Source organism: Trichechus manatus, unplaced genomic scaffold, assembly GCF_000243295.1.
Source record: "Trichechus manatus latirostris isolate Lorelei unplaced genomic scaffold, TriManLat1.0 scaffold00010, whole genome shotgun sequence".
NCBI classification, from domain to species: domain Eukaryota; kingdom Metazoa; phylum Chordata; class Mammalia; order Sirenia; family Trichechidae; genus Trichechus; species Trichechus manatus.
Window position 1 is genome coordinate 30,729,427 of NW_004443946.1, and position 22,548 is coordinate 30,751,974.

At 47.8% G+C, this 22,548-nt stretch overlaps 1 protein-coding gene across 1 annotated transcript in view; it reads left to right on the top strand.

The window, feature by feature from the left end:
- The window catches only part of ADCK1 (aarF domain containing kinase 1), a 133,356-nt gene that overhangs the window by 46,849 nt on the left and 63,959 nt on the right, over positions 1 to 22,548 (top strand). The window contains exon 3 of the mRNA XM_023726124.1: positions 748 to 951. Within this exon, the coding sequence (XP_023581892.1) occupies positions 748 to 951 (204 nt within the window). The remainder of the gene's footprint in view (positions 1 to 747; positions 952 to 22,548) is intronic.

Sequence of the window (22,548 nt, forward strand, 5' to 3'; positions counted from 1 at the left end):
ACCTTTTTTTTTTTGGTGAAAATATACATAGCCAAAGATACACCATTTCAGAAATTTCTACATGCACAGTTCAGTGACATCGACTACGGTCGTCCAATTGTGCTGCTATTCTCACTTTAGATGAAGGTTTACAGAACAAAATAGTTTCTCATTAAACAGTAGGCATGTTGCCCTATGACAATGGTTAACAACCTCACAACACATCAACACTGTCCTTACTCAATCTTGGGTTCCCTATCAACAGCTTTCCTGTCCCCTTCTGCGTTCTAGTCCTTGTCGCTGGACTGCTGTGCCTCATTAGTCCCATTTGGTTTTATGGGGCTGTCCACTCCCGGGCTGAACGGTGAACCTCGGAAGTGACTTCACCTCTGAGTTAAAAGGGTGTCTGGGGGCCATACTCTCGGGGTTTCTCCAGTCTCCTTTAGGCCAGTAAATCTGCAGACCAGGTAAGTTTTGATGGAGAGAAGATTGGAAGCATTGAGCCTTCTGAGAAGGCTGATCTCAGTGTGAGGTTGGAGTTGGCTTCTCTGGGTACCAGGAGACCAAAGGAGAAGGGGAAAGTGTGTGCATATGTGTGTGTGTGCATATACATTCGCATATGTGTGTGTGTGCATCTGCGTGCGCGCATGTGTATGCCCTGAACATTGGGGCGTAAATCAGGGTTAAAAGCAGAGGGACAGGAAATGTACAATGTTCAGGGGACAACCTGCACTCACACCTCTCTGGCCCTGGCCTGTCTCCTTGCAGGTACACCTTCGCTCTGCCAGGCGTCTCTGTGAGCTCTGCTGTGCCAACCGGGGCACCTTCATCAAGGTGGGCCAGCACCTGGGGGCCCTGGACTACCTGCTGCCGGAAGAGTACACCAGCACGCTGAAGGTGCTGCACAGCCAGGCCCCACAGAGCAGCATGCAAGAGGTCCGCCAGGTCATTCGTGAGGACCTGGGCAAGGAGGTACCTGCCTCTGCCAGGAAGGGCGGGGGACCCAGGATGGTTTGCTTCTGACACTTGCAGTGCAAGGTTCTTGATCTGGCTCCAGGGTGCTGGGGAGCTACCACTGGAGCTGAACCAAATTTCACAGCAACTTTCAGGGCTGAAATCAAAGAGGTTAGGAGGAACCTCAGTGGCCCTCAGTAAAAAATATTGGTTGGACCATATGAAATTGTTGCTATTAGACTGTTTTTAACTGCAATCTAATATGATTCATATGTTTAACCTAATATCTACCAGGTATTGAGAGTTTACTGCATACTAACAACTGCGCTGTTCCATACGTTTTCTCATTTAATCATTGTGGCAAATGTATGAAGTAGGTAATTTTAATAACCCTATTTTGCAGATGAGGCATGGAGGGTAATAAGGTAGAATGTCCAAAGGCACTGTTAGTAAGTGGTTCCAGTGCGTTTCAGTACGATTCTGCTGGTGAACTGTCCCAGTCATCCAGTGCATTGTCTTTTCTGAAACATCCTCCAGCCTATGTTTGATTACCTCTAGTAACAGGATGCTTACTCTCTCATCTGCTGCCCAGGGGGCCCCCTCTTTTGTCAGTCGTCTCTGATTATAAGCAAGTGCTTCCTCATAAGGGCTAATAGCTGCCTCCTCAAACCTTGCTTTTCTGATCCTCATTCTGGCCCCTGGAAGTACAAACAAAGGGTTGAGGGCTCTTCTGTGTGACAGCCCTGTCTACACTCCTTTGGACCCTTGCCAGTGTGCCAGTGACCTACAGGAGATGTGGCACCCAGAACGGGGCACACCGGCATGGACCCTCGCTGATCTGTTCTGGCCGCTCTGCTTCTGGGGATGGGGAGGGGTTCAAGCAGGCATCTGCAGTGGGCCAGGCCTAGCCTTACAAATTATGTGGCATAATTTGAGGATACTTCAGAGATTCCCTACTAAAAAATCCTCCTCTCCCCCTCACCTGTCACTGTCTTTGAAATTCTACTCTTAAAGAACTCTTTGGCAGAGTTTCCCTGGCAAAATAATCTTAAAGTCAAGCCTTTTATCAGCTGATGCTGACCTAAGACTAGTTTACAACCTTTAGTGACTCCTGATGCCCTTAGAATAAAATCCTGAGCAGGGCTTTCAGGTGCATCCAAATCTGGTGTCAGCTGCCTGTCAGGTTCATGAATATGATGTGGAGGACAGAGTGGCATGGTGGCTTGAGTTTGGGCTCCGGAGCCAGACTATATAGGCTTGAGTTCCTCTCTGCCCTTCCAAGCTGTGTGCCCTTGCACAAATGATTTATCCTCTGGGCACTTCATACCATAAAATGAGAACAACAATAGTGCCCACCTCATAGAGGTGTTGTGACGATTAGAAGAGATAATGAATGGAAGGTGCTTAGTGCAGTGCCTGACCTGGAGCAAATGCTGAACACATATTAACTACTATTATTGTTGTTGTTTCCCTATGCTCTGGCTCCGCTGTACTGCTTGTCTCAGACTCACTGTGCACACTGAGCCCTTGGTGCCTTGCCCATGGTCTACCATCTGCCTGGAATGTCTTTACTCTCTTCTTCTATGAAGTGATTCCTTGTGTCCTTCCGTCCATCTCTGGAAGACCAGGCTCTCTGCTAGGTGCTGGGTGTCCTGGCCAAATCCCACCTATTCTGTGAAGACTTTTCTGACTCTCCCTAGACCAACCCTATCCTTCCTTTGGGCTCTGCAGAACTTCCCTCCCTCCACTTGTGTAACTGGTGGTGTGGTTATTTGTGTATGTTGGTTCCACTGCAAGACATCAATGCTTTGTGGGTGAAGACTGTGATTGTCCTTGTACTCCTGTATCCACAGGTGCTCAGAACAGTGTCTGGCATATCGTAGATGCCCAGTGTGTGTTTAATAAACCAATGGATGAACGAGTGACAGCTTAGTTAGGCTAAGGGCTGAGAGTAGGGGGGACGTTGGATAATGATCTGTTGTTCCATTTTCACTGATCGGCATGGAACTGGCCCTAGTTATCTATTGGTTTTTTAATGTAGAGCTGGTGGCAGTTGTCCAGCCAGAGCCAAAGATGTCTCACTCCTTAGTGATATGGCCTGGAGAAGGGCTTCATTAACTGAATCTCACAGGAGGTGAGCATAAAAATCTCTAGACTTGCCATCAAGGAACATTTCTTCCAAATGGGGAGAGGTTGAGCAAAGGGTATACTGATTTAGGGCTGGAGTCAGGGCCAGGCCACAAGCTGGGAGGAGCAGTCAGGTTGGAGGGACCCCAGGCAGATGAGACGGGATTTTGGGTTGGCATGGTGCATGTCTTTGCATCTTGCCAAGACTGTTGGCCTCCTCCTTCCAACAGCACGAGATTCACCCCCAAATGAAGAGTAAATAAATCACTGTTATTACGAAAGTGCATCATTGCCGGCATGTGGCAGCTCAGTGGGGGTGGATGCAAGGGGGTAGGGGAGGCAGCAGGAGATTAACCCTTGGAGGCTGACTTGTCTGTGGAGAGATATGGAGGGTGCTAGGGAGGCAAGAACAGGCCAGCAGCTCCCTCCCAGCTGGGCAGAGTGAGATGGAAAGTTCTGGGTGTTGTTAGTCTGGGTGGGCCACCCAACTGGCTAGAGGATGTTTGGGGTTGGGAGATGTTGCCTGAGTTTTAGGGTCTCTTCTCCACCCCTCTAGCCATGTGGTCCTGAGTGTGGCCGTGTGGCTCCTGCCTCACAAGCGTGCCTTGTGCACTCTGAGGCTAGTGTCAAGGTCACGGTCCTGAGGGGGCGTCCCTCACAGCTGGGAAGCTCACCAGCCTCTGGTTTCTTACCACAGCCCCCACAGGCACACAATCAAAGTCTTCCCTCCCCCCTTCCTGCTCCTCCTTCCTCCTGGGAAGATGGCATTTGTTCCCTGGTGACACACTTTCTCAGTCTGTGGGTGGAGGGAGGGGAAAGGGGCTGTGTGGGAAGCAGGGTAGGTGAGTGTGGGGGCATGAGGGCGGAGGAAAGTCACTCACTGTGCACTTTCCTCCTCCTCCAGTCCCTCCCGTGATGCTTCTTGGGAAGCATCTCTCATCCCCAGAATATGTTTGAGTGGGGCTGCTAATCCTGGGCTCCACATCAGCCTGGGATCCTCTGGGGACACCTCTGTTTCATCCCTGGAGTCCGGAGTGTGATTGAGTCTGCCATGTATCACCCTCTTCTTTCTAGGTCCCAGTCCTGGGATAGACTCTGTGGTTACCCAGAACTCAAAGACTACATAATTGCTCCTAAATTTCAGACTGAAGAGTGGGGAGGTGGTTAGCTGGGGCTCGAGGTTGGTGCCTGAGCTGGTCAATTCCATCTATGCCTATTGGAGGCACTTGCCATCAGTAGAGATCTTGGAGAGCCATTAGCGTCCTCTGACCAATCCCTGTCCCTGGTGTATGGGGCTGGCCCTGAGGGGTGTCCTCAGAATGACATTAGGGGATAGGGTAGAGACTGCAACACTTCTGACTCTGTGCTTTACATTTGGTTCTGGATTGAACTAAGCCCTGGACAACAGCCTGCCCATCAGTGTAGAGGAGAGAGGAAGTGAGGGCAGGCACCATCTTCACGTGGGATTGGCTCAGGCAGGGACTGTGCTGGGGCTCACGTGGCAGAATGAGACCTCAGACCTTCTGATCACCAGGCCAGTGCTTTTTCCTCTACATAGCACAGCTTCTGCTTGGTAGAGATCCTTCTGGAAAGCAGCCTTCGGAGTGTATGTGTGAGTGTGTGTGTGTCGTGGAAGTTTCTCAGGATTAACAGAAAGAAACTTAAACTTTTTTTCCTTTCTCTTAATTTGAATGTTGGGGCCCTGGTGGTGCAGTGGTTAAGCGTTTGACTGCTCATCAAAAGGTCAGCAATTCGAATCCATCAGCTGCTCCTTGGAAAACCTGTGGGGCAGTTCTAGTGTGTCCTATAGGGTTGCTATGAGTCAGAATCTACCCAACAGCAATGGGTTTATTTTGAGTGTTAGGCTTCAGTCCTGAGGGACAGGATCTTGGAAGCAATCAGGGGCCCAGACTCCATGAGGTGAGGTCATTTCTGCTGCCCAAAAAGTGACCTTGGTCTCAGGTAAGTTGAGGATGGTCTCAGCCTTGGTCCCCTGAGTGCCTTTGGGCCTGTGGGTCTAGGTGCAGTGCTGACCTTGGCCAGCAGATGGCGCCTGAGCTTGAGAGTCGAGGTGGCTATAGAAGACCTGGACCATGCCTGCAAAGGGGAGCACTGACCAGGTGGTTCTTTCTACTCCCACGCATGGCCCACGCTGTGGAAGGAGGCTGCACCCTGAATGGGGCAGACACGGGCCTAAGCCAAGAGACTGTTGACCATTCTGGCCCTTGTAAGCTCTTGGCTCCATCCGGGAGGACCTGGCATGATTCTTTCCACTGACCACCAACCCCACCCTTACACCTTCCTCATCTAGGCTAGTCGTCCTCTGAGGCCCCCTCCAGGCCCTGACAGTTTGTGATTCTGTGGTTGAGCACCTCTTCCTTCATTCTTCCATTCATTCTCTCTCTAGCTTCTTCAAGCAGCTGGTATTTGGTGAAAAAGGCACAGTGATAGGCACTGTGGTGAAGCCAAGGATGGGTGAGACCTCATTCTAGCTCTGTAGTCTGGGATCATAAGGAGGTCCTCACATTGCTGTAATCCCTGGCCGTGTAAAGTGCTGAGGAATTTGCAGGAGAGAGAGAGACTATATTTGGGTGGATGGAGGCTTCCTGAAGAAGGTGGCATCTGACCTAGGCCCTCAAAGATAGGTGGGATTAGAGGAAGTGGAGGCTGTGGGAGGGATAATAAGGTGGGCTGAGCAAAGGTGCAGGGACAGGAAAGCATCAAGCAAGGAGGGTGAGTAGTGAATAGCCTTGTTGACTAGAATGTGGTGTTCAGGTGGCTGGATAGTGGAGCTGAAGTTGCAGAGTTGAGGTTGAGGCCATATTAAGAAGAGCCTCTGTCAGCCTGAGGGAGAGGAGAACATTGGGAAGGACCAACAGATAGCAGTTTGATGTTGCACGGCGGTGAGGGTGAGCCCTGAGTCCTGAGTGACCTGGGAAAGAGTGGGTGAGGAAGAGCAATGGGGGCCACCACTGCATGCAGAGCTTGCCCGGGGCTGTTGTGGGGGTACAGCAGACCCATCTAGGTGAATGGATGAGTTTTGGGGTCCTGGAACAAGTGGGAAGAAAGGGGGGGGGGTGGTAGGAGTTGATGCAGATTCCAAAAGGTTGTCTGCGATGGGGAGAAGGAGCAGAATGGTGATCAAGACGTCAGGTGAGAGGGTCTTCCAAAATCAGAGAAGAGGACAACTCTTTCCTCTGAGACATGAGCAGAGAAAGGGTGTACGAAGAGACTGAGACATATTGGATGGAGGTTGTTGAAAGAACTCCACCTAATAGCCTGATTTTCTTAGTAATATGGGACAGGTAGGGGAAGATGTAGGTAGGGAGGTTGGAGGTGGGTGTTAGGAGTTACAGTGGGACTTAAGAAGAGCTGATGGGTAGAATTGTCAGCTGCACTGGGTAGGGCTACCTCTGGTCATGGACACAGCTACCTACATATCCAACCCCCACACACATACATATACCGGTAGACAAGTCAGATCTTGTTACAGTATATTTCAAGAAATGATTCAGTTTTGTATGTTGTTCTGGCATATAGTTGTATCAGATATGGTTATTTCCAGCCTTGAAACTGTATGAAAAACCAAAGGAAATGAGGTCCACTCCTAGGGCTTAGCACAGGAGTACCTTTGCTAGAGGCTGTGCTTGTACTGGTGTTTGGGTAGTGACGTTTGGTGTGTGTACTCTTGTTAAACATGTTTTTTATCAGCCTTTTACCCCTTGGCTCCCATTGGGGTGGGGATTTACACTTGACCTTATTTTATAACTTCCCATTTGTTTGTTAATTTGTTAGTTGCCATCAAGTTAGTTACTCGGTCCTGTGCCATCTTCATGATCATTGGTATGTTTGAGTCTATTGTTGTGACTATTATGTCAGTCCATTTCATTGAGGGTTTTTCTCATTTTCGTTGGTCCTCTGCTTTATGAAACACGATGTCCTTTTCTAGTGATTGGTTTTTCCTGTTGACAGATGTGTCCAAAGTTAGCGAGTGGAAGACTTTGAACTTCCCACAGTGCCCAGGGCCTGCTGTATGTCGTAGGTGCTTAATGGACCATCTGACCTGAATTTTTCTGAGAATTCAGAGAGGATGAGGGGGACCATTGTGCATCAAGTGGAAGAATATACACCCAGTTGCTTGGTATGAATCTGCTGGCGCAGGTGGAGGGCGACTCTTTTGTCTTGTTTCACTCAAGGCTTAAACAAAAGTTCAGAAAACAGATAAAAAAGCTCTTTCCCCGAGAAGATCACTGGTCTGTAAGGACTGGTGGGGGTGGCACAGAGAAGGCATTCTGGGTGGAAGGACCAGCGTGAAACAGGGGAGGGATATGGTATAAGGGCCTGTGTGTACGGTGTCCTTGGTGGTGGGAGCATTGAGTAGGGAGAGCTGTTGGGCTTGGAGCAGGGCCTTGCTGTGGAACCTTGGAGCCAGGGCAAGGGGTGATGGGCGTAGACAGTGACCAGCAAACTCTGTAATGACCCTTGTGTCTGCACATCTGCACACAAGACCTCTGCTTGCATGTGAGAACTTGGTGAGAAGGAGGAAAAGGCAACACCTCCGGGTGTCCCTTCTTCCAGGCTGCACAGCTCTGCCAGGCCTGGATTCCATTCTCCCCTTGGCTGGGCCTTTCTTGAGGCAGAGCCTGCACGTTTGTATTCTTGGTTGGTCCTGCTTTCACATGATACTTGAGCTCCATATTGAGCCTTTGAGGTGGGCAGGAGCCAAACTGTTTCTTGGTTTATTAGCATGTGACTTATCCTCTCTGTCTCTGTTTTCTCATCCTTAAAATTGGGACGATAACAGTACCTGCCACATAGGCTTGCTGTGAACATTAAATGAGTTAATGAATGTGGAGCACTTAGAACATGCCTGGCACAGAGAAAATGGCCAGGAAACATTAGTTACTATTTCTGGATGCTTTATGTATGCAAGGAACTAAGGAGCCCTGGTGGCGCAATGGCTAAGGTTAGCTGCTAATGGAAAGGTTGGTAGTTCAAACCCACTCAGTAGCTCTGAGGGAGAAAGACTTGGTGATCTGCTTCCGTAAAGATTACAGCCAAGAAAACTCTTTGGGGCAGTTGTCTCTGTGGCATGCGTTGGTATGAGTCGGAATCGACTCAGCGGCACGCAGTAACAACAAGGTTCAGAGAGACTTGTAAATGGCAGGGTTGGGTCTTTAACCAGGTGTTCTGATAGCTGGTATGGCTCTCTGTCCCATATACTGTCTTGCTGAAAGAAACCTCTTTTTTTTTTTTGGTTTATTGTTGTAGTTTAAGTGAAGTTTACGTTTCAAGTTAGTCTCTTATACAAAAATTTATACATACATTGTTATGTGACCCTAATTGCTCTCCCCTTACTGTGACAGCACACTCCTCCTTTCCACCCCTGACTCCCGATGTATGTTCAACCAGCTCCTAACCCTCTCTGCCTTCTTATCTCACCTCCAGACAGAAGCTGCCCATTTAGTCTCATGTATCTACTCGAGCTAAGAAGCACACTCTTCACGATTATCATTTTATGTCCCACAGTCCAGTCCAGTCTTTGTCTGAAGAGCTGGCCTCGGAAATTGTTTTAGTTCTGGGCTGATAGAGAGTCCAGGGGCCATGCTTTCCAGGGTTCCTGCAATTTCACAATTTCAGTCAGACCATTAAGTCTGGTCTTAAAAGAAACCTCTTTTCTCTTCCCCTCACTGATCCATACCCAGCATTCCGTCTAGTGGCCAGCTCCTTCTTGCCCACTGTTAGAAACCTCTCATAGGCTGCCTTGGAAACCTGTTCCCTGGGCTTCTAGAGCACCTCTTCCCCCTTGGGGGGCTGCAGGCAGCTCAGCAGGTCAGTGTTAATGGCTGCAATTTCCCCAAGGCCATGCAGATACAGCTCCCTGGGGCCAGGGACCCTGATTTTTGTGCTTTGGTCGTCAGGGCTAACTCCATGGCTGAGGGGTGGAGGTTGCGGTGCCCAGGGTCATGGAGATGGTGGCTGTGCTGGATTCAGGACCACTGCCCAGTCTTCTTCATTTGCAGGGTGGCAGCTTGACTCAACATCCTGGTAGAGCTGGGGTGTGGGTTATATTCAGGGATGAGAATGCATTGATTGAACTAAACCTGGGGAAATGATTTGTGCAGAAGGATCCAGAGGAGCCCCACTTGCCCAGAAGGCCGGATTCCATCTGTGGGACCTGTGGCTGGCAGAAAGCTATCCCGTCCCTGCTGACAGATGCCTCATGCTCTCATAGTCTATGCTGCCTTTTTTCCAATGCCGGTTCAACTTCTCCTCATCCTTTCTTTTTAATTTACTCACAAATGTTTATTTTTAGCTTTAAACAACAATAAGTGTTTATTATCTCACACAGTCTCTGTGGGTTGGAAATTTGGGAATGGCTTAGGTGAGTGTCTCTCATGAGGTTGCCCTTAAGATGTTGGTCAGGGCTGTGGTGATCTGAAAGTTTGACTGGAGCTGGAGGATCTGCTGCCAAGATGGTTCACTCAAATGGTTGTTGGCAAGTTAGTGTTGGCTCTTGGTAGGAAACCTTGGTTCCTAAGCATGTGGACCTCTCCTTAGGGTTACTTGAGAGTGCTCTTGGCATAGCAGCGGGCTTCCCTCAGAGCAGGAGATCCAAGAGAGAGCAAAGTGGAAGATCCAATGCCTTTTATGACCTTGCCTCAGAAGTCATACTTCTTCATTTCCACAGTGTCCTACTGGTTACGAAGGTTAGCCCTATGCAGTGAGGGAAGGAATTACACAGGGCTTGACTGCCAGGAGGTGAGGAACATTGAGGGCCATCTTGGAGCCTGGCTACCACATCACCTCTTGAGTTTGTTCTTCTTTCAGTGACTCATATATATATATATATATATATATATATATATATATATATATATATATATATGTATGTATGTATATATACACGTATATGTATTTCTTGTGGTAAGTATATATGTAACAAAGCATTTGCCATTTCGACATCTTCATCACAAATATTTATTAAGCACCTTTGTCCAAGTACTGTGTGAGCCCCTGGGGGGTCCTTGCACTCTGGAGCTCCTGCCCCTGTTCTCCCACACTAGCAGGGTGTGACCGGGGGTGGGCTCACCCTTTACCACCCCCAGGTGGCTCCATTGGCCCAAAACTGAGGGCTACATTGAAGCCTTCGGCAGGCTTTAGATGTGCCTCTCCTGGTCCCAAGCACAAACCTTTGCTTCTTCTGGGGTCTGATTTCTTTGCTCCCACCCCCACAGTCCCTGGGAATGCTGCCAAGTGAGTGTTCTGGGAATGAACAGAAGGCTCCGGTGGCCATGAAGCGGTATGTGGGGAGGAATGGCAGGCAAGGGTGAGAGATCACCCCTTCCCGGCTTGGCTTCTTTCTGCCTTCCCAGCAGCTCTCAATAAAAAATACATTTATATTAAAACATAATGAAGAATAAAAAAAACATTTCCCCCCCAATATTGCCGAACATCAAAAGGAGATTTTTATCAATTATGAGAGAGATTTTGGCCATGAAATGGTAATTTAACGAGTGGGAGATGGATGGCAGGAAACATTAATGTCAGTCGGGACGGATGGGCTCCTATTAGTCACTGGGAGAAGAGTCAGCGACGGCCAAGCTCCTCAGCTACCTTCCTCAGGCCCTGCGCCCCTCTCCTGGGCTGCAAGGCCTCCTCCTCCTGGGCTCCAGTCTCTTAAGGCACCTTCAGCTCTATTATTTCATAGTAAAATAGAGATGATAACAGAACTTTCACATTAATAGGGCTGTGACAGGGATTGAGAAATATAATCCATGTAAAGACAGTGCCTGGTACGTGAGTAAGTCCTCAGTAAATGTTAGCTGTGGTTATTGTGTGTGGAGGTATTGAGAAGATGAAATGAGACAGTAAGACTGCAATCCTCGTGTCACATCCAGCACTTTGTCTGGTACCCAACTCATCATGGAGTTTGGCAAACATTGGCTGTTTTTGTTCACCTTCCATAGTTCAGTGGCAAGTGCTTTAGACAAATGTTATCCAGGAGAATCAATAACTCATGGGTTGGGCGAGTTTAGAAACCTTCATTTCACAAATGAGGAAACTGAGGCTTAGAGAGGGGAAGTAACTTACCCAGAGTGGCAAAGCTAGTTGGTAGAAACAGGGCTAGAACCCAGGTCTCCTGACTCCTGTTGCAGCTGGTGCTCTTCCTCCTGGACTGTTCTGCTCTGAGAGGGCCAGCACTCGGAGATGAGGCTGGTCTTGCTTTCAAATAAACCCAAATGGTTTCAAGTAGTTTACACCCTTTTTGGGATCTGTGGTTTCCTATGAACTTTGAGGAAGCCATAGTTTCATTAGCACATCCCTCAAGGTAATAGGATTCTAGGGTATTCTTTATACCCATCCACTAACCCTCCCAGGTGCCAATGGTTTGCAGTGATTATATCAATATAGTGATTTACCTTCAATCCAGAGAACAAGCTCAGGTTACTTCCCCTTTTCTGGGATCTAACAAACAGGATGGTGTCTAAGCTCAGCTGGTGGGTGGGCTGCTCCATACACACTTTCTGCAGATAAAGAGCCTCAGCTCATGGTGGCCCCATTCACTGGCCTCAGGAAAATTGAGACCTGCCACTTGCTGCTTTGCTTACTCAGAAAATACAGATTTGATGAGCAACTGATACGTTCTTAGCTCTGCACGAGTGCTATGGGGGATATAGAATACAGTAATTCCCCAGGTTACTGGATTTATGGGTAACTGATACTTGCCCTTTAATGTTATGTAAATATGCCCTCACTTTGAAACAATTGAACCAACCCCTACTCACAACAAATTCTTCATCACAATCACCTTCACTTACTGAACATGCAGCCTTTAAATCACTGAAAAGGCAAAATAAGGCTAAATAAGAACTGTGGGTACCTGTTCTGACTTACCTACAAATTCTTAAAGACACAATTAGGAACAGATCTTGTTGGTAACCCGGGGACTGCCTGAACCTCGAAGCTATTGTCCCTCTGTCCCAAAGCCAAGCAGACAGAACAAAACACAAAGGGAGTAACTAGAAAACAGTTCAGCACTCAGCTGTGGGGCTGATGGATTAAAAGTTCAGGGGAAGTTCAGAGTAGGGTTCTTGGAGGAGGTGGGCTTGAGCTGGCCCTTGAAGGATGAATAGGATTTAAGGAAGGGAAGTGTGAAGGCATGTAAGGTTGGGCAGTGTACCTAGGGGAAGACATGGTGGCCAGTGCTGAGCCCAGCTCATTCGGTGCCCAGTGAGCAGATCAGCTGATCTGCAATGGCAGGGGACTTTGGTTGGATGGGTGCCCAGGTCTTTTGTGGTTGTAAGGAACAGAACCCCATCTTGAGCTAGCTAAAAGGCAAATGTGTTATCTCATGAAACCCCGTTTCAGGAAGGGTTAGGGTAGAGTTGGGCCTCTGGGGTGCTCTCCCAAGACATTCCTCTCTATCCCTCCTGTCCAGCTGTGTTCACAGTCTGTTCCCTCCATGAAGTAGACACTCGTCACTGGCAACTCTCAGCCTCATCTCTTCCTAGCTTTGTCCCCAGGTGGGACTGCCCTTTCCTCACTGCAGTTTCAATTTATAAAATTCCAGATTGGGACTCTGACTGACTTAGCTTAAGTCAAATGTCCATTCTTGGACCAGTCACTGTGACCACGGAGATGGAGTCTGTAAGAAGATGTCACCACTTTCATTTAAACCCGAGGTTAGAGTTGGGGTGGGGTAGGCAGAAGTTTGGCCATAAAAAGGGAGTAAATGTAGGTAGGGCAGACAAAACTATAGGTACGCATTTTAGTGGATAATAATGTTATTGTTTCTATTCATGTGGTACTTACTATGTGATACATAGGGTGGTGAGAATTTGGCTTGCTTACTTTGGACACATCATCAGGAAAGACCTATCACTCAAAAAGGATGTCATGGTGGGTCAAGTAGAGGGTCAGCAAAAAAGAGGGAAACCCTCGATGAGATGGATTGACACAGTAGCCGCAACAATGGGCTCAAACATAAGAACTATGAATATGGTGCGGTTCTGGGCAGTGTTAGGTTTTTTATACATAAGGTTGCTATGTATGAGTCCGTGCCAACTCGATGGCACCTGACAACAACAACGTGTGGTACACAGTGGCTGGTTGTTTTACAGATACTGTTTTGAATCCTTACAATAATTCTGCACGTTTGATAGGTTATTGTATTCCAGTTTTCCATATGAGGATGCAGAGGCCCTGAGAGGTTAAGTACTTGCCACAATCACATAGCTAATAAGAAGCAGAATCAAGATTTGAACTCAGGTCTGTCTGATGCCTAAGTCCCCACTCCTCCCGCTATGCAGCTGCTAGCCCCAAGGAGGGGCTGGGGAACGTTATGGTAGGCCATAGGCATTGGGCCTTGTTTGGCAGGTTTAGGGAGCTGTCCTGGGCCCCAGGTCCTGCAAATGAAGTTTAAGTCAGATCAGATAATATTGTGTGTGTGAGTGTGTGTCCATCTGTGTCTATGTGCAAGGCCCCATGACTGATAAACAGAGATCCTTCAGCAGAGGAGGCCAACAGTGCAGAACGGATGGAGGGGCCCAAGGCAGGAGCCCTGTGAGGAGGCTCTTTCTATCATCAGCTTCTGGCAAAGGTAGACTCTCCCTTGAGGAGCCTTTTTAAAGGTGGCTCCAAGAGCTAGGACGGGGCCAGTTTTTTTCCCCCTCACCATCCCCCTAAAGCTCAGAACACGTGTATTCCAAGCTGGGCACTGAGTCAGGGGCCACAGCTAGAGGACCAATTGCACAGTCATTGCTTTTGATGGAGCTACCTGCCAGCTGGCCCCATCCCTTGAGACTGCCAGAGGGGCCGTGGGGTCCTCATCTTCTCCATGAATGGAACTCATGGTCTTTCTTCCCTCCCCAGGAAGAAGGGGAGGGAGTAGGTCTCCTCTTGCAGGCTGCTCAGGGCTGGGGCTGGCGACATGGGCAGGGTGGGTGTGATCACAGTGGTTTCTGATGCCTTCCCTGGTCTCCTCATGAGCCAGAGGATTGTTCTTTACTGGTGGTGGCGTAGAAGAAGCATGGTCTGAGGAGTCTTAGGTCCTGCCCAGCCTTACAATGACGTAATTGCCAACAGGACGGAATGCTGAATACGTGACAGGTGCTTGTCTTAGTCTATGCTCTCCTGGAAGCAGACTGTGTTCAGAGACAAGTATTCTTGTGAAAGTGGTTTTGTGGGAAGCCCAGATGCTACCAGTGGAGGATGGGGAAGTGGTTTGGGGAAAAGCTGTGCCTGTGCTGTTAAGCCAGGGACCGCAGTGGACAGGTGAAGCCCATCCTGTGGGGAACTCTGGAAGTGGTGCAGAACACCTGCCTTAGACTCATCCCACTCAGGGACCAGTGAGAAAGCAGGGTCTTTATGCACCAACTCCCTATGTCTTTGGTGAAGTTTCCTCCTGGAAGGTGTCCATTTCTGTTGTTATAGAGAAAGGGCCCCTGGGCACAGATGCAAACACTGGGAATTGGAAGTTGGTGGGGAGCACAGGGAAAGACCTGAGGGGACACTGGCAGCATCTCCTACAATCTTCACAGCAGCCTTGTGGGGGAAGTAGTGTTATTATTTCCATTTTACAGAGGAGCAAACTGAGGCTACAGAGGATAAGCCACCACCCAGAGAGTAGGAGGCAGAGCTGGGAGCAAAACCCAGGACTAACTCCTAACTCCAGGACCAAGCTCCTAACCTCTACATTCATTGCCTCTTGTAGGGAGCCCTGTGCTTTTCACAAAGGCTTTTGGTTCTTGCTGCTTGCGCTTTCTCCCAGCAGTTCCAGGTGGGAGGCAGGGAGGCAGATGAGGAAACCAAGAGGTCAATGAACTGAACATTAATTAATGTTTACTCTGCCCAAGCATGTGTCAGATGTTTTCAAAGACATGATCTCATTTAGCCCTTTTAACAACTCAGCAAGGTAGATATCCTGGTCCCTGTTTTTTCCAGATGTAGAAATTGAGATTCAGAGACATCGAGTAACTTATTCAGAATCACACAGCAGGATAGTGGCTCAGCTGGGAACTAACCTGAGTGTCATATGACTCAAAGATGTACACTCTCCAGTTATACAGGTGTGTAACACAGGAGGTGAGGGGCCGGGCTCAAGGCAAGGCTGGGCCAGCAACCACTCTGCCTCCGAGGGCCACGCTCTTTCCTCTGACATGGCATCTTCCTACCATCTTGCCTTCAGCCCTGGGCTGGCCACTGATCAAGGTTGCCCCAAGCGTGAGGTAAGGTTGTTAGGCTATTCTCCATCCCACCTTTGGAAAAGGTGCTGCCCCTCATCTTGCTGGCGTGGGCTGGTGTTGAGGGACAGCCCTGCCCTCTCAGTGGTGGTGAGGAGTGGTCTGCTCTCTTGTTCTCCTGTGTCCCTCCTTAGAGCTGGGACTTCTCCTCTCCTTCCACTGCCCCCAGGCCCCCTCTCCCCATTTGCTTTCTACCTGGTGCTGCTCCTTGGTGGCAGAGAGAGGTGAGCCCTCCACATCTAGCTGATTTGTGTTCATCGTTGAAACAATAATGTTTAATCTGGAAAAGGCTAATCAATTTTTTATGCTGATTATGAATAGGCCAGCTGTGCTTGCTTCTTTATTCATGCAGCTTCAGGAACAAGCCCATTTCCCAGGCAAGGCTCCCTCAGTGATTTATGCCGTGGGGGGTCCAGCTTCAAGGAGAGTCCATCAGTGGCCTTGCCTGTGCCACTTTGGAATGAAGCTGTGGTGACCCCATCTTCACATAGACTTCTCCCCTGGACGTCGGTGTCTCCTCTGTGTGTCTGTGTCTCTGTGTCCAAATTTCTCTCTTATAAGGACACCAGTCAGACTGGATAGTTGTGTGTAACCAGGGACGGCCAAGCTGACTCCAGGTGGAGACTCAGACTTGAGAATATGTGTGAGTTTGTGTATGTGTGTGCATGTGTGTAACCAGGGAAGCATAAGCTGACCCCAGGTCAAGAATGACTTGGGGTTCCCTAGAGAAACAGAACTAGGAAGATTGATCCATCTATCTGTCTGTCTAGAGATTGATTGATTGACTTACTTCAAGGAACTGTCTCACATGATTATGGGGGACCGGCAACTCCAAGATCTGTAGGTTAGGTGACAAGCTGGAGACTCTGGCAGGCTTGGGTCCCAAAATCCATAGGTCAGGCAACAAGAAGAGTAAGAGTGTTCTAGCAAAATGTCTGTGTATAGTGTGGAGGCAGAACATACTCTAGGAAAATTCCCTTTTTGACCTTAAGGCCTTCAACTGGTTGATTGAGGCCCACCCATGTTATGGAAAGTAATCTGCTTGCCGACTGATTTAATCACACGTAATTACTTTATAACAGTAATTAGACAGACAAGTGTTTTAGCAAATAACTGGACACAATAGCCCAGCCAAGTTGACACATAAAATTAACCATTAATGTGAATTCGTGTGCATGTGTAGAGGTTGGTTAGCATGGGACTGGGGCACAATTAGGAAAGTGTGGGATAGAAGGGAAGAGTTGTAGAATCACAGAAAGGTTATCAATGATCAAGTGCTCCAACACTGTCATTTTACAAGTAAGGAATTAAGATCTGGAAAAGGTGAAATGACATCCCCAAGGACACACAGCTGGTTGGTGGCAGGGGTGAGACTAGAACCCCTGTACCTTTATTCTGAGTACAGATCTCTTTCCATGGTAGCATCAATGGGTGAGAGTCAGAGGAAGGTACTGTGTGGGCTGCTTTACTTGACTTGTTTTACTGACTCATTACAACAACTCTGACGTCTTAGAGGAGCTTATATGTTAGGTACAGAAGGAGCTATAGACATTACTTTGTGTAAGTGGAAGTTTACATTTCAAGTTAGTCTCTTCTACAAAATTTATGCATACATTGTTATGTGACCCTAGTTGCTCTTCCTGTACTGTGATGGCACACTCCTCCTTTCCACCTCTGATTTCCTATGTCCATTCAACCAGCTCCTAACCCTCTCTGCCTTCTCATCTCACCTTCAGACAGAAGCTGCCCATTTAGTCTCATGTATCTACTCAAGCTAAGAAGCATGCTCTTCATGATTATCATTTTATGTCCCACAGTCCAGTCCAATCCTTGTCTGAAGAGTTGGCCTCGGAAATTGTTTTAGTTCTGGGCTGATAGAGAATCTGGAGGCCATGCATTCCATGGTTCCTCCAGTATAGACAAGATGAGAGAAAGCTATCTAAGGTGTGGACTGCAGTGTTCAGGTGTTCTGGGAATTCACAAATAGGATTGTAGAGAGGGGTGAATTTGGGCTTTCTGGCAGAGGCAAGACTTGAATGGGACTTGAGTGCTATAAAGATGGGAGTAGGCAGAAAGGCATGGAGAGTGAGTTTTGGGCCAGTGGAGGAGTGGCCTGAACTGAGGCGTGGAGGCAGGACTGGGATGTTGTCTCTGGAGGTGTCACCCCAAAGGGTGCCTGAACCTTGAACTAGGCTAGGAAGGAATATGCCTCCTAGGATCAGGGCCACATACTGAGTTGAACAGTACTCCCCCAGTATTCATGTCCACCTTGAACCTATGAATGTGAGATAGGGTTTTTGTAGATATCATCAGGTTAAGATGAGATCATACTGGATTAGGGTGGGCCCTAAATCTGTATGACTGGTGTCCTTATAAGAAGAGAGAAATTTGAACATAGGAATAGAGACACACAGAGGCGACAGAGACACACAGAGGAGAAGCCATGTGAAGACAGAGGCAGAGCTTGGAGTGATCCACTTACAAGCCAAAGAATGCCAAGGATTGCTGGCAACCCCCAGAAGCTAGAAGAAACAAGGAAGGATTCCTCCCTAGACCCTTCAGAGGGAGTATGGCCCTGCTGACACCTCGATTTTGGACTTCTAGCCTCCAGAACTGTGAGGGAATAAATTTCTGCTGTTTTAAGCCACCCAGTTTGTGGTACTTTGTTACGGCAGCCATAGGAAACAAATACAGGCCATCTGGCCTGGTCAGCGGCTTGGGGCTGGACGCATGGAGCCTCAGGCCCTGGGTGAGGGCAAGTGCTTGGCCTGGATGATGGGGTTATGCCACAGGCTGGAGCTGCTCTGTGTTTGGACCCTTGGCAGGCTTTCTCTCTTCCAGGTCTCCACCAATCACTTGATTACTCATTTATTGACTCAGAAGATGTTGATTGAACTTCTGTTGTGCTGGCCCTGGGGGTTGTAAGGGTGAACAAGCTGCCATCATGGTACTTATGATCTAGTTATAGGGAACCACAGATGTTAAACAAGTGACCACAAAAATAAAAATTGTATGACAGTTGTGATAAATGCCATGAGGGAAAAGTATAGGGTGCTCTAAGTGAGTTTGAAAGTGGTACCTGACTTAGATGGGTCCTTTCTGAGGAAGTGTATTGAAGCTGAGACTGGAAGATGGTTAGGGGAAGGGAGGGTGGGGCAGAGAGAACAGAGAGTACAGAGGCCTTGAAAGGGAGAGAGCTTGGATCTGTTTAGGGACAGAAAGAAATATGGGGGTGGGGATGGTGGTAGGGCAGAGGGAAACTCTGAAAGATGAGGCCTGAGAGGTGTGCGGGGCATGTTAAGGAGATTGACGGGTTCTGTGTGGGGAATGATACAGTCCCATCTGCAATGGCTTGGGTAGGGAACAGGAGTGGAACTGGAAAGACAGTTAAGAGGCTCTTATAGTTGTTCAGGGAGTCCCTGGGTAGTGCAAACTGTTAACACGCTTGTCTGCTAACTGAAAGGTTAGAGGGTCAAGTTCACCCAGAGGTACCTTGGAAAAAAGACTTGGTGATCTACTTCTGAAAAACCAGCCATTGAAAACCCCAGGGAGCATAGTTCTACTCTGATATGCATAAGGTCGCCATGAGTTGGAATCGACTCAATGGCACCTGGTTTTGTAGTCCTCCAGGCAAGAGATGATGGTGGTTTGGACTAGGGTGGGGGAGGTGGAGAGGAGTGGATGACATATTTTGGAGAACAAATGGACAGGACTCAATGATGAATTGTGTAGGGTGGGGCTGAGGGAGAGGGAGGTGCCACAGTTGACTCCCAGGGCTCTGGCGTGAAGAGTGGTGACCACCTCAGAACTGATCACAGCACTGAAGTGGCGCAGTGGGGGATGTGTTAGCAGCCCATCCTGCTAGCAATTTGAGAAGGAGCCTTCTACGGGGCTGGGATTTGCACAGTTGCCCCCTCTCTCCTCAGAGTAGAAGGGGTGGGTTGGTGGTCAGAGAAGGCTGAGGGGTTCATGTAGGACTGAGCAGTCTGGGTCCCTGGTTTCCGGGTATTTACAAAAATTATCAGCACCAGTAGTGGCTTGTGTGTTGCTATGATGCTGGAAGCTATGCCACCAGTATTTCAAATACCAGCAGGATCACACCCATGGTGGACAGGGTTCAGTGGAACTTTCAGACTAAGATTAGTAAGAAAGGCCTGGTGATCTACTTCTGAAAGCCAGCCAATGAAAATCCTATGTGTTGTTGTTAGGTGCTGTTGAGTTGGTTCTGACTCATAGCGACTCTGTGTACAACAGAATGAAACACTGCCCAGTCCTGTGCCGTCTTCACAGTCGTTGCTATGCTTGAGCCCATTATTGCAGCCACTGTGTCAGTCCATCTCGTTGAGGGTCTTCCTCTTTTTAGCTGACCCTCTACTTTACCAAACATGATATCCTTCTCCAGGGATTGGTCCCTCCCGATAACATGTCCAAAGTACATGAGACAAAGTCTCTCCATCCTAGCTTCTAAGGAGCATTCTGGCTGTATTTCTTACAAGACAGATTTGTTGGTTGCTCTGGCAGCCTATGATATATTCAATATTCTTAGTCAACACCATAATTCAAATGCACTAGTTCTTCTTTGGTCTTCCTTTTTCATCGTCCAGCTTTTGCAAAATCTCATAGATCACAAGAATATTGACCGATACAGTACTGGAAGATGAGCCCCTCAGGTTGGAAGGCACTCCAGATATGACTGGGGAAGAGCTGCCTTCTCAAAATAGAGTCAACCTTAACGACGGGATAAACTAAAGCCTTCAGGACCTTCATTTTGTTGATGTGGCATGACTTAACATGAGAAACAACAGCAGTAAAAATTCATTAGTAATCAGAATGTGGAATGTATGAAATCACCATGGCTGCAGCAATGGACTCCAACATACCAACCATCATGAAGATGGTGCAAAACTGAGCAACATTTTGTTCTGTTGTACATAAGATCACTGTGAGTTGGAGCCTACTTGGTGGCAACTAACAACATCAGCACTGTGATGTAATGCGATCCTTAGGATGGTGAGTGTGTAAGTCCATGTAACTGGGTTTGTGGAAGGAGACGCTGATACTTTATCATCTGGAGCTGCTCCTAAAAATCAACTATGGAATCATCATTGCAACGAGAAGCTTTTTGTGGGTCTCACTGCTTTTTCCCCTCTGTGATGTGTGAGGTGACAACTGGTGGTTACATGTGGGATTTGGAAGAAGAAACTAGGCTCCTTGGAAAGAGGTGAAGATGTCATAGCAGCCAAGCAGGTTTTAGGCTCTGACCTGGGGCCTGGGAAGGAATAACATTTGGGAGGCAGCCAGAGGAGCAGAGGACCCCTTGTCCCTGGAAGACTCTAGAGGAGAATCCATTTCTTTGCCTTTCCCAGCTTCTAAATGCCACCTTCATTCCTTTCTTGTGGTCCCTTCCTCCACTGTCAAAGTCAGCAGCATAGCATCTTTAAATCCTTTTCTCTCTTCCACCTCTGCTTCCATCATCACGTCTCTTTCTCTGACTCTGACCGTCCTGCCTCTCTCTCATAAGGATTCTTGTGATTACATCGGGCCCACATGGGTAATAATCCATAATCTCCCCATCTCAGGATCTTTAATTACATCTGCACAGTCTCTTTTGCCATACAAGGTATCATATTCACAAGTTCTGGCAATTGGGACATGGACATCTTTGGGGGCCATTATTCTGCCTACCACAGGGCCTGATAGTAAATATTTTAGACTTTGTAGCCCATACGGTCTGTGTCACAACTGCCTCAACTCTGCTCTTGTAGTGTGAAAGCAGCGATGGATAGTATGCCAATGAATGCATGAGGCTGTGTTCCAGTAAAACTTTATTCATGGACACTGATATTTGAATTTAATTTTCACATGTCACAAAATATTATTCTTCTTTTGATTTTTTTTCAACCATTTAAAAATGTATAAGACCATTCTTAGCTTGCAGGTTGTACAGAAACAGGCATTGGGCTGTAGTTGGCCCGTGGGCTGTACTTTGCTAACCCCTACTCTAGATGCATAATCTACTTTAACACTTAGAACAACCTACAAACTGGCTGTTTTCATTATCATCCCCATTTTACAGAGGGTTAAAGAAGCTACGAAGTTTGCCCAAATCCACATGGCCAGAAGTTGGCAGATAGGGTTGTTGACATCACAGTTGGTATTCTTTTTTTTAAATTGTGTTTTAGGTGAAAGTTTATAGTATAGATTAGTTTCTCATTCAAAAATTTGTACACAAATTGTTTTGTGACATTAGTTGCAGTCGCTGCAATGTGTCAGCACTCTTCCCCCTTTCTCTTCACACTTGTCTAGGTTTCCTGTCCCTTCCTGCCTTCTTGTCTTTGCTTTTGGGCAGGTGTTGCCTATTAGGTGTCCTGTATGTGATTGAACTAAGAAGCACGTTCCACACATGTGTTGTTGTTTGTTTTATAGGCCTGTCTAATCTTTGGCTGAAAGGTGGACTTTGGGCTTGGCTTCAGTTCTGAGTTAGGGTCTCCAAGGGCTGTAGTTTCGGGAGTCCCTCGAGTCTCTGTCAGACCAGTAAGTCTGGTCTTTTTTGTGAATTTGAATTTTTTTCTACACTTTTCTCCTGCTCTGTCTGGAACCCTCTATTGTGATCCTTGTCAGAGTGGTCGGTGGTGGTAGCTGAGTACTATCTGGTTCTTTTGGGCTCAGGCTGGTAGATGCTGTGGTTCATGTGGTCCATTAGTCCTTTGGACTAATATTTTTCTTCAATCTTTGGTTTTCTTCATTCCCCTTTGCTCCAAATGTAACGGGACCAATAGATGTATCTTAGATAGCTTTTAAGACCCCAGACGCTACCCATCAAAGTAGGATGTAGAACATTTTCTTTAGGAACTATGTTATGCCAGTTGACCTAGATGTCCCCCAAGACAGCTGGTATTCTTAACCATTGCTCTGCTTTGTTGGGATGAGCCAGTGCTGTGTGGTGTTTCCCCAAGTGTAGGTTTTGTCTTCCCAGTATATCCAGGGAGTCTGGGTTCACGCCCCTTTAAAATCCTGGGCACTGCTGCTGTCATGCAGAATGGATCTGGAAAACTTCTTACTGGGTGAAACAGATGCTCAGGTGTACTAGAAAGATTGCAGGGCCTTTTAAGTCTGGGAGATCCCCCGGGGGGCACCTGGACTCTCTTGTATTTGGCTCTGAGACTAGGAACATGGCTTAGGCTCATTTGCTATGTGGGATTTTGCCACTTGCCAGAGGCTAAGGAAGTTTGTTTTGGCAGCA